Source organism: Schistocerca nitens, chromosome 2 (assembly GCF_023898315.1).
Source record: "Schistocerca nitens isolate TAMUIC-IGC-003100 chromosome 2, iqSchNite1.1, whole genome shotgun sequence".
NCBI lineage: Eukaryota > Metazoa > Arthropoda > Insecta > Orthoptera > Acrididae > Schistocerca > Schistocerca nitens.
Window position 1 is genome coordinate 448,250,478 of NC_064615.1, and position 14,529 is coordinate 448,265,006.

A 14,529-nucleotide genomic window follows, 5' to 3' on the forward strand; every position below is an offset into this window, starting at 1 on the left:
AGTGCACGCCAAGAAGGCGTTTTAGTTATTATAAAGCGTGTTCAAAATCGATCGTTAGTTCTTTCCTGCTGACTGCAGGACACTATAGTTATTGGTGACTGGGATGGGATTTTCATTTTTGAAACTCTGCAGCAGATTCAGGCAGTGCCCCCAAGGTCAGAACATCACCTTCACTCCCCAGCGTTTCAAGAGGTAGCTCATAGAGTTGATTCCATCACAGGTAAATTGAACACTCTGCACGTGGCTCCACCAATGTTTCCGGCTTTTAATAGGTCCATCGAACCATGGTCAAATTATGTAGAATGGTTGGAACAACATTTACTGACACATGGGATCCACGACAAAAATCGAAGTCGGGCTTTTTTTAGCAACAGTCGATCCACAGGTTCATCGTTTAATTCAACAATTGAACCCTGAAGAGTCCCCTTGCGATCTCTAATTTACTCATGTTAAGGGCTGCCTTTTTTAGTACTCTGACGCACAAAGACACGTCACCTCCGCCCATCAGACGTTCTTTTCTACAGGGAATTCTGTGGTTAAAAAGGTTTATGAAGAAAATTGTAAAACATTATGTTGCTAATGTTTTTCAATTCCTAAAAGATGGTGCTCAAGCGTCGTTTTATGGACACTTAAATGGAGCAATGAAGTTTATGCCAACAGATGAAAGGAGTTTTGTACCAGGGACGCATACTGTATTATAATGACCTAAATCGTTTCAATTAAGATCAGTTTGACAAGCAAATACATTGTCTTTTTCACTGTGATCTGAATTTCTTCGGATCGTATTTGCTATTTATTAATTTTTTGTACACAGTTTTGATGCTGCTATTTGTTGTTTGTATGTCTGTATGCTGTATCATATAGAGGGCAGTAAAGGCTTCTTTGACATATAGACTATAAAATTTCTGAATTAAGTAGTCTGTTAATCTCATTCCATGGCTCCAATCATTGACCTGCTACATGGCGGTATGTAGGCCACTGGAAACTATGTGCTGTCATTAAAAATTAGATTATGCCTTTAACAGTTTTTCGAACACTCAGTGCTTAATACTCAGTAAAATGAGGTGTTCATTTGCCTTTCACGAAGTATTAATTTAAAAAGCGAAAGGTGGCTCAGTTAACAAAACTTTATCCTACAAAATATACAAAGTAAGTGTGTAATGGTTCAAAATGAACCAATAAATGATTACGATTAGTTCCCTGGTAAAGTACCGGTATTATGAAAATTCGCAATTTTCATTGAGACCGATTGAAATCGCACAGTCCTTGCAGCAAAATTACGCAAGCGGCCAACCTTGGCAAGAATCTTAAATGTAGCGAAACTGGTTGGGAGGTTTGTGACCTACATAGTACACTTTCTTTTCTGTATTGGCAACTGATGTGTGTAGTGTATTTCGCATGCTTGTTTTCCGGTAGAAGATGTTCGCGGTAACGCGCCAAGAGGTGTAAAATCTACAGACTTTATCAACATAACGCCCGGCGCACCACACACATACGAAATGATACGTCTTAAACAGATCATGTAAGTTTAAGTCGTAAGTAGAAACAAATTTTCATAACGCTCAGGCTATCAGCTCTCTAAGCAGCAGGTAGTTTGGGCATGAGTAGTACGAAATTAAGTAAATGTAGCGTATTGATTTTAATATTGAAACGTACAGAATTAAATAGTCATTAACAGGAAGATTTTGGATGCGAACTTGTGTCATGTACTCAAATAAATACCGGTAATCAAAAATTCGTCTGACGTCATGACAGCGCGTTTCAAATTTGGCGGCTAAAGACCTGGGATACTTAAATCAATGTTAGCTTAAATACTAATATCATTCTGAACTTTCGGTGTGGCACTTGCAATGTTTCTGTATAAATGATTTTGAAAAGGAGTCGAAAGCAGTGAGCTGTCCGAGTCAGTGCTACCTTACTGCATTGACAGTGTATCCCAGTTCGGTAATTGCCGTGACCGCAATGATAACACATGTTATTAGCATTAGATTATTAGTTTACCAAATAACGTATTTATTAATATAATAATAAATGTTGCAGGAGAACTTATGTAAGAGTAAGTGAAACCAGCCTTTCATCTTTTTCGCGTTGCTGCTTTTTGGCTCTTACAACACATAAGAAGGTAAGCGCTTAACAATTCTTAACAATACTAGTACAGAATCTTCTTGGAATATGATCTGTATTCGTTTTTCGTCGTGTTTTCTATGCAGTTGGCATTGCCATTGAAATTTTTGTATTTACTGGTTTGACGCCCTTGTCCTCCACGCCAATCTACCTGCAAGCTCATTCATCTCTGAATATGATGTAATAGAAAATACGCAATCTTCTGTCATTAGAAACGCAAAATTACATAAGAGTACGGTACTATAAAACCTATTACAAAGTTATTACAGATTACGAAGAGGTGGCAATGATGAATGAATGTGCAAATCAAAAAAGAAGACGTTACCAATGCGGAAAAATTATCAGATCTGAAACAGGTACAAAGATATTGGCAAAAAGTATTAATAAAATTCGAAAATAGGCAATTATCTGTTAGCACCTCAGTGGCGTATAATTTTAATGAATACTTTTGCAAAATAGCAAATGATCTTATCCAAAATAAGTTTCAAAATCTTAATATGCACTGCATTGAAAACTACAAAACGTCTAGAGGGTGTACATTTCTCAAACAGGTCATACTTAGGAACGAGCTTGTTAAAGAAACGCTCATGTGATTTTGATGTTACAGACAGTATTAGAAATCAGACAGGACATTATATTGTAGCACGTCTGAAGCATATTATTAATTACTCCGATCTCACAAGTAACTTTCCAAATCATCTATAGGTTGTGAAGCTTAACACACACACACACACACACACACACACACACACACACACACACACACCTCCCCCGCCTCCCCATCTGTCTCTTTTACTAAAAGGGAGCCACAGGCAATGTTAACAATTATGGGTCTGGCGCACAGCTTAGTGGTTACTCGACTCAAAGATCTTTCTGAAGCTCCTACCAGTATTATAGTTCATAAACAGAAGCTCACTGCTGTCAGAAACATCAGCATGACTTAGGCAAGCTAGATCTACAACCACAGCAATCTACAAATATGTGCATGCTCTTGTAAAAGCAATAAATGAAAAGGTAATGGCTACCAGAATAGTTTTTGGACCTTCCCAAGCGTTTGACATTATAGATCATGCTATTCTACTGAATAAATTGACAATAAGGGGAATTAGAGGTATTCCAAATTATTGGATTAGATCACATCTTACTAACTGGTAACAAAAAGTTGGTCTTAAACAACACATGACTACTTGAAACATTTCAAGAACAACAACATACTCTTCAGAAAAAAATATAATCACGAAGGTAAACATCAGGTCCAGTCCTGTTTCTGCTGTTTATAGACAATTTGAGTAACATTGCTTATGCCAAATCAAAAATTTTATTCGCAAGTGACACCAACAGTTTGGTTACAGGATTGGACTGAAAAATCCTTCAGTTGTTAGGAGACACATCATTGTTGGAGCTAACACTGGTTTCAAAATAAATAAAAAAATTAAACTTATAATAATCACTGAAAAATAGTATCATGATCTTTAATATATTCCATCACAAGCAACAAAATGATCACACATTGGAAACAAATAAAAGTTTAAAACTGGTTGATGTGAAATTCCCAGGAATATATCTGCAGGGTGATCTAAAATCGAGCACGCCTATTCAACTTCTTACAGCTAAACTATCATTACTCTGTTACATTCCATGGATACTGGAAGCAAGTTGTCATAGAGAAACAGTAGTACAGACACATCATGCATGTTTACAGTTGGTAATCACATATAAAATAATGTTTTGGGAAAATACATCCTGTAGTCGAACTGTAATCAAAACCCATAAAAGAATTATTGAAAACATATGCAACATCAAGAGACAAGACTCATTCCTCTTCTTTTCCATACTCTTTCCATGCATCTATATACTATGGCCGGAAAAAAATTCACAATACCAAAAAAAATAATTAATGTAGGATAATTAAATTTTGGGAATACATTCCTCTAGATAAAATATTTAAGTGACTAACATTGCAAGATCACAGGTTAATGTAAGTGGAAGATAAGCCACTGCTAATGTGAAATGCAGGTACATTAATCACCAGTGTAACTGCCAGAATTTTGAATGCAAGCCTGCAAATGTGCATGCGTTGTGTTGTACAGGTGCCGGGTGTCAGTTTGTGGGATGGAGCCCCATTCCTGTTGCACTTGATCAGTCAGTGCAGGGGCTGTTAATGCTGTTTGTGGGAGGCACTGGATTTGCTATCTGATGGTGTCCCATATGTGATCAATTGAAGACAGATCTTCTGATCAAGCAGGCCAAGGCAATATGTTGACACTCTGCAGAGCATGTTGGGTTACAACAGTGGTATGTGAGTGTTATCCTGTTGGAAAACACTCCCTGGAATGCTGTTCTTGAATGGCACCACAACAGGCTGAATCACCAGACTGATGTACAATTTTACACTAAGGGTGTGTGGGATAATCGTGAGAGTGCTCCTGCTGTGATACGAAATTGCACCCCAAACCATAATTCCAGATGTAGGTTCAGTGGGTTTAGCATACATTTATCTTGATAAAATATTTAAGTGACTAACATACAGGCCCTTAACAGTCCTCCTAACTAACAGATAGCTACCACTGGCAGTGTGGTAGAACCAACTTGCATCAGAAAACACAACAGACCTCCACCCTGGCCTTCAATGAGCTCTTGCTTGACACCAATGAAGTCCCAGATGGTGGTGATTCGGAGCCAGTGGAATGCACGCTACAGGGCGTCTGCCTCGGAGCTGTCCTTGAAGTAACAGATTCATAACAGTTCATTGCTCAGTAGTGCCACTTGATCCTATGAAACCCAGTCTTCTTGTAACCATACATTCTAGTAACCACCACTGCCAGCAGTCATGTACAGTGGCTACATTCCTGCCAAGTCTTTCTGCAATATTGCAAAAGGACTATCCAGATTCTCGTAACCCTATTATTGACCTCGTTCAAACTCAGTGCGGTACTGATAATGTATCTTTGTCATATTGGTTCAAATGGCTCTGAGCACTATGGGACTCAACATCTTAGGTCATAAGTCCCCTAGAACTTAGAACTACTTAAACCTAACTAACCTAAGGACATCACACACACCCATGCCCGAGGCAGGATTCGAACCTGCGACCGTAGCAGTCCCGCGGTTCCGGACTGCAGCGCCAGAACCGCTAGACCACCGCGGCCAGCTTTGTCATATTAAAAGCATTCTTGACTAACATCAACTAACCATATCCAATCTTAAAGGTAACTAATGTTCACTGTCTTTACAGCATGTATTTAAAGTAAACCTAATTTGCATCCTCATAGCGGCTCTGCAGTGTATGCAGCTGCAGCGTGATGTTTGAGCAGACATCACCTTTCACATGTAGAAACACACCTATGAACTTTTGAGTATGTCGCACAATTAATTCTAATTTTGAGATTGTTTTTTTCCCATCAGTGCATATGAAACAATAGTTTTCACAAGAGAATATTTAGCAACCTCCCACATATATCAGTAAAATCGTAAAATGAAGAACTGCATAAATTTCACATCTCCCATGTCAGAATGTCAATCTATCATAAAAGTGTTCTTCACAATGGAACACAATTGTACAATCACCATCCTGACAACATCAAAGAAAGAAATAAAATCCATTAAAGAAAGAAAGAAAATCCATTAAAACATGAAATGATTTGAGATGAACTACAGTTTCCATGTTGTTAATGAATTCCTCACCAAATTAAGTGGAGTTTTGTAATGTAAAATTACCAGATATATTGTAGCAATCATGTATGACGAACTGTATTAATTATATGTATAATATATTGCATTAACATAGATCATTTATATTTATGGTGGAACATGTCTACAGCAATCACTGGTGGTAAACCATATTAATAATGAAACTTCCTGGCAGATTAAAACTGTGTACCAGACTGAGACTCGAAATCAGGCCCTTTGCCTTTAAGAGGCAAGTACTTTACTAACTAAATTCGTGAAGCATGACTCGCAACCCGTCCTTGCAGTTAAGGCCCCTGGTTCGTATCTCAGTCTGTCACACAGTTTTAATTTGCCAGGAAGCTTCATATCAATGGACACTCCACTGTAGGGTGAAAATCTCATTCTGTAGTGATTTTTTTGTATATGTGAAATGTTTATTCCCCTGTATTTTTTTTTATTGATTTATCCTATTTCTGTACAAGGTGTCACAGGACCAAAGCAAAATAAATAACTACTGCAATCTACTTCCATTAGAACTTACTTACTGTATTCTCTTTATTCTTGCCTAGGTCTAACCCCTCCTCCTCTTTCAAAGTTAACCTTAGCTTTTTCCAATCTGACATACAGTGAGATTGTAGCTTACACAGCCAAATAGCTAAGTTCAGTACTCAGTATTGCAAAAACAAGCATCATAGAACCCTCTGTATTCCAAAGCATACAAAATGCCAACATCAAATACAACAAATACCATCAACAGAAAAACCAAAGCTTACATGAAGAAATAACCTTTAAAATCACATGATGATTTTTACCATTAGAGATCATAACAAAACTTTAAAAATGCAGTAAAGGCATAATAAAAAAATACAATAAAGTTACACCCTCTGATGTAAAGTACAAGATAAATTTTTTTATAGGAATGTACCTAATGTAAAAGCACAAAGTAATTTCTTAAAAACAAACACAGAAAAATGAATATCAGAAACAGCCTTTCTACATTTCCAAAAATATCAATTAAATATAAAGACATTAACCCTTTACAATGGGACATTAAGCACTCTCTCATCATACCCAAAAGCTTGACCAACCTAGTGGTTGACATTATCAGTGTAAATTCTTAACAGCAATGAACAAAATTGTAATGTCTTTTTATTACTTTTGTAAATGACTGTTAAGAATTTTAGACATCAAAAAAATTTCTCCTTTTCAGACACATTTTTCTTTGAATGACTGTCTGTGTTTTATACCCACTCAACTTTGACCATCAACAGTTAATTTACTGACCAAATAGCAAACTCGTGTACTACTTTTAGTGTCTCCTTTCCTAATCTAACTTCCTCAGCATCATCTGATTTAATTTGACTATATTCAGCTTTCTTGATGTTCATCTTACAATCTCCTTTGAAGATAATGTTCATGCAATTCAACTGCTTGTCCAGTTATTTGCTGTCTCTGACAAAATTACAATGTTATTGGCAAAACTAAACATTTTTTATTTCCTCTCCCTGTACTTGAATTTGTTTACAAATTTTGCCTTGATTTCCTTTATACCTTTCTTGCTGTGCACAACTTGCAGCTGAGGAAAACATGCGAGATTTCCATGGCTGCTTGACTAGCTGGGCCATCTGGATCCATCCCTCCACCACCTGCTTTTCTGAACTACACAGATGGGAGTAAACCTTGCAGCACATTCTTTGCTCCCATGATTCTCCTGGCGTCAGTGTTGCCATACCCTCCACTCAACAGTTTCCCCCTCCTCTGTCCTATCACCCCTCCCAGTTCACATGTCCACATCACATTCCTTGTGTGCCACTCACCTCTGACTCTGGCACCAATGCATCACAATCCTAGCCTATACAGCAGCCACCCCTCCCTACTGCATTCGTAACCAGAAAACTAGCTGTTTGTCTCTGAGCCACTAGTTACCCATCCCAACCCCCTCTTTCTGCTTTCAGCTCCCTCCTTCTCTTGGTCCGTCTGTAGGTCCGTCATCAGTCCATCGTCCTGATGTACATACAACCCCATCTGATGAGGCTGCAATCAGCCACTTCATGAAAATGCATCAATGTGAGCTACAACCTGTCTGTGTACATACATACACAGACTGGTAGCAGCTGACATGGTGCATTTTCATGAAGTGACTGATTGCGGCCTCATCTGATGGGGCTGTACATACATCAGTAAGACATATGACTGAAGCATTGGCATTTAGAGCACCACATTACAGATGGGAAGCATGGCTTTATGTCACAGAAGTAAACAAAGATGTTGACCTTCTCTGCAAGCGAAGCTCCCTTCAAATTGAAGATGAATACTTAAATGTCAGCTTTGTTGTCTGGTGGGCCTCAAAGTACATGACATACCAAATAGATCTCTTGCTTCTAGATACACAACTTAATAGAACCAATAGCACATTTAATTAGAAGTTAATTTGCCAGGGGACTTTTCTTGACCTTTCAAAATCACTGAGATATGGGCATTGTATAAAAAGGGGGCAAATACTGATAAAGAACTACAGAGCAATTTTGTTGACTTCAACACTTAGCAAGTTACTCAAAAGAGGAATTCTATACCAAACAGAATCTTCGTTTTGTAAATTCAACCTACTAAACTACTCAAAGCACAAATTCCAAAATAGGAGATCCACTATGACAGTCTACATCCACATCTAAATGATTACTCTGTAATTCACTATTAAGTGCCTCACACAGGGTTCACTGAACCACCATCAAGCTATTTTTGTAACATTCCACTCTTGAACAGCTCATGGGAAAAACAAACACTTAAATCTTTCTGTGTGAGCTCTGGTTTCTCTTATTTTATTATGATGATTATTTCTCCCTAAGGATGTGGGCACTGTATCCTCTGCCAGTGTGGGAAAAATTACTTAGGTCAGGCTATCTGGACAATAAAGGAAAGATGCACACAGCATGACTGTCAGACAGATGGGGAACAATTACCTAAATATAATAGGAAAGCTCTGGTAGAATGCAAATTTAAGAGCATAGGAGACCATTTCCTGAACAGCATAATCTAAATTTAGTCATCGAGAAGCTGTCATACTAGTGCTGACTGGAATGTTGTGATTGCAGTTCAGCAGGTGGAGTGGGTGGAATAGGGTTCATGTCAGGTGAGGTGTGGGGGAGGGGAGAAAGAGTGAGGGGGGAGGGGGAGTAGGCTGAGACAAAGAGCTTATTGGCAGGCAGTGCCTCACATTCCCTCAGTGTTGACCTCCAGTAGATGCGTAAGTAAATTTGACAATTGGGGGGATAGGCCCTCTGTTCTTGTGATTCCTGCAACATCATCTTCTTGGACCTTGAATCTCCACACCTGACCAGAGAAACAGCATCTATTGGGGTCAGGAATGTCTTTTGTGATCCTTCTCCCCACAAATCTAAAGAGAAGTGACTGAAGGAGACATAGGCTGTGGGTCCAAGCACTGCCTGCTTCTCTTCTGTTCCTATGCCCACAGCAGATAAGCCATCACGAGAGTCCTGACTGTCTAAAGTAGTGAAAGAGAAGAAGAAGAAATACTAGGAGAAGTTGATTCTGGTTGCCCCAGAGGTGCCAGATCCTTCCATACCATCAGACTGATGTTGATGTGGATGCTGTTCCACCAGACAGTGGTCCTTTTGGCCTCTTCATGCCTAACCAGGACACCCTTAATGTGATGATTCAGTGCACCTGCTATGGATATTACAGCCACCTGCAGGGTGAGGAGTCAGCCCCTTTCTCACTTTTAGTCACGTTTTAAGTTTTTAAGCCTTTTTGTTTTTTCATGAAGAAAATAGGATTACTTTTGTTTCCAAGTTTTCTACATCCATGTTCACTCACTTACTTTTTGGAATACTCCAGTGATGAAAGTGAGGGGCTTCTGAAATTTGAGATAGATTTTACCTTTTCAATAATTGCAATATTTTGTTTATATTTTGCACAACTGTTATTATTGTCAAACAACAATGAAAACTCCAGGATGGATAATAGGTAAATAAAGGAAAGACAACCAATCACCTACAGATGACTGATCTGTGGTGAGTAGACATATGCAACAGGAAACAGTACTTATGTTAGCTTTTTAGCTCTAGCTCTTTCTCTACTAGAAGTACACACATTCATACATACAACCACAAAGAGACATTTTTGCTGTAGCCACAAGTGTGTGTGTTCGGGTGTCTGTGGTGTTGGGTGACTGTATACTCCTACTAGAGAAAGAGCAAGACCCTGAAAGCTAGTATAAACACTGTTTATCATTGCATGTTTCTATGTGCTACACATCCAGATCATGCACAAACTTTATGGTATTTGGTATATGTGCCAACAATAGGGATGTTAAGTACCAAAGATAGTTCCACCACCAACTGATCTGGGCAATAAAATTTCCAGTTACTCTGTGTGTATGTCAGCTATGGTGAGTGGTTGCCTTTCCTTTATTTTATGTGTCATTAGCGTCAAATATTCCTCTATTACAGCTGCTTCTGTTGTTGTTCCACAATCTAATTTTGCTGTTTTAACAACACTGCTGCTGTGATACTCTGTTTAGTTATGAAAATAAACTTTTTGAAATGAAAGTACTAATTCCGTAGTGACTGGCTTGAAAAAATAGTTTGAGAAGTAAAGTTTCTTCTTGGGTGAAAGAGGGGGAAGGGGGTGTTGGTGAAGGTGAACTATTTTGCAGTGTGTGTTCTTGTTCTGTTAATTTTGAGACCAAAGGTTTTCAGGCAGTTTTTAACGACTCACTTTCAACAAAATGTAAGTGTAACTTTGAAATTAAATGTGGACCATATCAGTTATGTTTAGAATACTCATATCATCCTCAAACTTTTTGGTAGTTGGTATATGCACCAACAATAGGGATGTTATGCACCAAGGATAGTTCCACCACCACTGAATTGATTTGCACAATGAAATAAGTGATTTCCAATTACTCTGTGTGTTTGTCAAATGATATCTGTAATATTTTCAAGATTATGTTCCCTGATAGCGTTCGTGAATATTTTTGACTTTCGTCTAAAAAAATGAGATACATGATACCTGATACACTTGAACCATATTTCCTGGAACATATGTTAGAAGAGCATGTTCATCATATGACACTTTGAGTTTAATTGAAACTATCAATGTTAAATATGAAAAAATGAATTACAAACAACCATTATATTTTAACCAGAGAGGGTATTGCATCACAATGTGTCACCTAATAACTTTCTTTATCAGTAAAGCAGATGGTGAAACATTATATCATAAATTATGTGAAGCTCTTTCTGAAGCCAACTTGTCCCTAAATAAAAGCCTTATGCTGGGATCAGACGCATGTAATGTCAGTAAAAAGAGTGTTTAGGATTTTAGATAGTGATGTCCAAGAGACCCAAAGCAGACAGCTTCTAAGCATTGGAACTTGCAACATCCGTACAGTGCAAAATACCTTTGTAAAGGCTCTAGAGTGTTCACATGAAGAAGCATCCAAATTTCTGATCAGTATTTACTATTATTTTGGTGATTGGCCTGTCCATTGGGAAGAAATTGAAGGAATTCAGTCTAACATTCCACATCACTGGTTTTTGAGGCATACAACCACAAGGTGGGTTACTTGAGGACCTTCAGCCGACAGGATTTTGCAACAACAGGATAATATTTTATATTAGTTTCTTAAGCATTTCAAGTTCTGTTCAAAAAATTCTGGAACTTTTTCCATAAAATTTTTCTACACTTTACCTTTCACTTATTGTGCATGGCCTCATTCAAAATATTCTCCTGTGCAATTGATACACTGCTCCCAATGCTGTTACCACTTCTGGAAGCAGTCTTGGTATGCCTCTTGCTGGATTGTATGAAGCACCATCTACAAATTTTCTTTTATCTCATCTATCATTGCGAATCTTCATCCTTCCACCTCAACATCATAACCATAGACCCACGTCTCATCACCAGTGATGATTTTCTCAAGAAATATCTCATGTTCCTAACATGAGAGTTGTCGGTAGATGTCAAAGGGAGTTCTGAACGAGGGTCATCTTTAACTTCTGTCTGGCCATTTTTAAATCATATGAACCATTTGTAACATTGAGTACCACTTAAGCACTCATCACCATAGGCTTCCTGAATCATTTGGTGTGTCTCTGTAAAAGTGTTCTTGAGTTTCATGAAAAATTTAATGCAGACATGTTGCTCATGTAACTCGGACATCACAAAATTTGCTAATAGTATGACACAATGTTCCACTCAAGAAAGTGCTGAACAATAACTAGCAGACAGTGAAACTTCCACTAGTTACATATTAAACACAAGTATGTGCAGGGATGCCAACTGCATTTCACTCCAACACACCATTGGTGCAAAATTATGATTGTTTCAGAATTTTCTGTTTAGTCAAAAACCAGCAATGCTATTTTGAATGCCTGAGGAAAACCTTCAATGAAAGCAGAACTTCATTTCGTGATTTCCTCTGCAGAACTATTTAGTCAGTTCACATAATGTTTTTAAATCCAAAAACCTTTGATTCACAAATTTCATACAGAAACAGAAAACATACTTGAAACCTTTCAGGTTCATGTTTTGAAGGGTTGTGCTTTGAGAAAAACTGAGAAAATTTCTGAAATTCTTCATAATGAACTCTTTCATTGAATAATCTGCTCCCTCTTGAAAGGCTAGTTGTTAGTGGGCAAAAAATGAAAGAGCTGAGAAAACTGGAAGAACATGACAAATTGTGGTGTCTAAAGATTGCCCAAAAACATCACATCACATCTTGCAGACATGATGGAAAAAACATGCTTATCAAGTGCAGCACTGAAAGCTTTTAAGTTTTTGACACCAAAGAAAGAATGAAGGGTAGAAGCTGCAATGTCATGTTAAGGGTAGCAAAGATGATGTGGTTCCATGTCTGGCAAGATTATTTACGGGACTAGTGCAAGGTTCTACTGTTTGAGACAGGTGACCCACCTGTACATAATAAAGGTATCAACTATTACTGGTAGCAGCACATCTCAAAAAGAAACTAATCATCCATAGATTTAATATATTCAAATGTTTCAATACTTGTTAAAGCTCCTCTTACATTGTTCCATGGAAATGTGTACATAGAAGATTTCCATTTCATTAGAAGAGGACCAGGCAGCAATGACTGAAAGATTTGTAAACAGTATTTTGATTGTGTAGTATGCTTTGGCATAATACCCCCATTTACTTCCCGAGCCCATTGACACTCAGGTCAACAGGTATGGACAGCAAGCACATCAAAATTGTAAGGTTTATAAGAAAGAATGAGAAAGGAAAAAAAACTTGAAGGTATCTTGAAGAGGAAATTAAAAAGATTAATAAGGTGAAAAAATCAATTGACTATGAGACAGCTGCTCTGAAAGAAGACAAAAAAGAACACCAACTATCTAAGAAGGCAAGAAGAGCTACCTGAAGCTTCAGCTAAACTGAAGAAAGTACTCAAAAATGATTTAAAAGCAGCAAAATTGGCTCAGGACATGCTCGAGGGTGCACAAATCATGGAAGTAGACAAGATGATAGAAAGGGAGAGGGAAACCATTCAGAAAAATCATGAGAAAAGAAAGTCTACTATGATTATTTTATTTTTTGCTAAGATTACTTAAAGCCAGGAAGGCAAAAATATTTTGTGGAAATTTTTCCAGTATTGAAGTGATGTGATGTAGATTTTGTTTGTAATTACAATTACCAATGTCAAATTACCTATACTGAATTACCAAGGTACCTGTATATATTAATAAGTTTGTATGAAGGAAGAAAATGATCAAACCCCTTCCAGGATGATAGAAAAGAAATTTATTAAGATCTTAACCAATATGTTTTATTGGGGATTATCAAAAATGAAAAAAATTGCTTGTGTCATCTTTTAATCAGCTTTTTAAAATCGTCTATCACCTTTTTCAAATATTTTGTCACCTGTCTTATCTTTTGCAAGTGCCACCATGTTCCTCATCCTGCACCTATCAGAACTATGACGACTCATTTCCCCTTGTTCTGCAGTCTGTTTTGCTCTTCAAGAAACACACTTCACCAATGACCATTCTCCAACTCATCAAGATTACTGTGCATTCTGTCAGAACTCTACTGGCTGTGAGAGAACATATTCAGGGGCCTGTACATTGGTTTTCGTAGATGTCATTAGTGAGTGGATCTCCCTCCATCTCCTTCAAAGCAAAGCAGTGTATGTGTGAATGACACCAATGATCACCTTTTGCAACACTTATTCACCTCTAGGCAGGGAACTTGACTATTTTGAGGAGACCACCTAAATCCAACAACAGTTCCCCCTTGCCCCCCCCCCCCCCCTTTCCTCCTACTTGGAAATTTCAATGCACACCACATCTCTGTGGCAAAGTACCACACAGTTTGGTAGAGGCCTTTTGACTGATCATCTGATCTGTCTCCACAATGACGATACTCCTCCCCATTTAATCCCACCCATGGCACCTTTTCAGCTATCAACCTTACAGTCTGTTCCGCCAATCTCATGGCTTTGCTACAATGGTTGCTCCATGATGATCCTTGTGACAGTGACCACCTTCCAGTGATCGTGTCACTTCCTAGTCACCACCCAACAGATCAGTTACCATATGGAACTCTTCAAAGAGCTACTCTGGCATCACCTTCATCCCCTCTCTGTCAGACTGCATCAATGAGTTTGTGGAAGACTTCTCCGATGGTGATCACCCATCCCACTGCAACTGCTATCTCCCTTTCTACAGGTTCCCTCAACCACGGACCAGTGTT

At 38.2% G+C, this 14,529-nt stretch overlaps 2 protein-coding genes across 2 annotated transcripts in view; both read left to right on the forward strand.

The window, feature by feature from the left end:
• Positions 1–1,352: 1,352 nt before the first annotated feature.
• The window catches only part of LOC126236311 (esterase FE4-like), a 128,625-nt gene continuing 115,448 nt past the window's right edge, over positions 1,353–14,529 (forward strand). Inside the window, exons 1-2 of the mRNA XM_049945520.1 lie at positions 1,353–1,522; positions 2,041–2,122. Of these exons, the coding sequence (XP_049801477.1) occupies positions 1,500–1,522; positions 2,041–2,122 (105 nt within the window). The 5' untranslated portion in view covers positions 1,353–1,499. The remainder of the gene's footprint in view (positions 1,523–2,040; positions 2,123–14,529) is intronic.
• LOC126236312 (juvenile hormone esterase-like) overlaps positions 1,931–14,529 on the forward strand; it is a 557,639-nt gene continuing 545,040 nt past the window's right edge. Inside the window, exon 1 of the mRNA XM_049945523.1 lies at positions 1,931–1,944. The gene's annotated coding sequence lies outside the window, so the exon portion shown is untranslated. The remainder of the gene's footprint in view (positions 1,945–14,529) is intronic.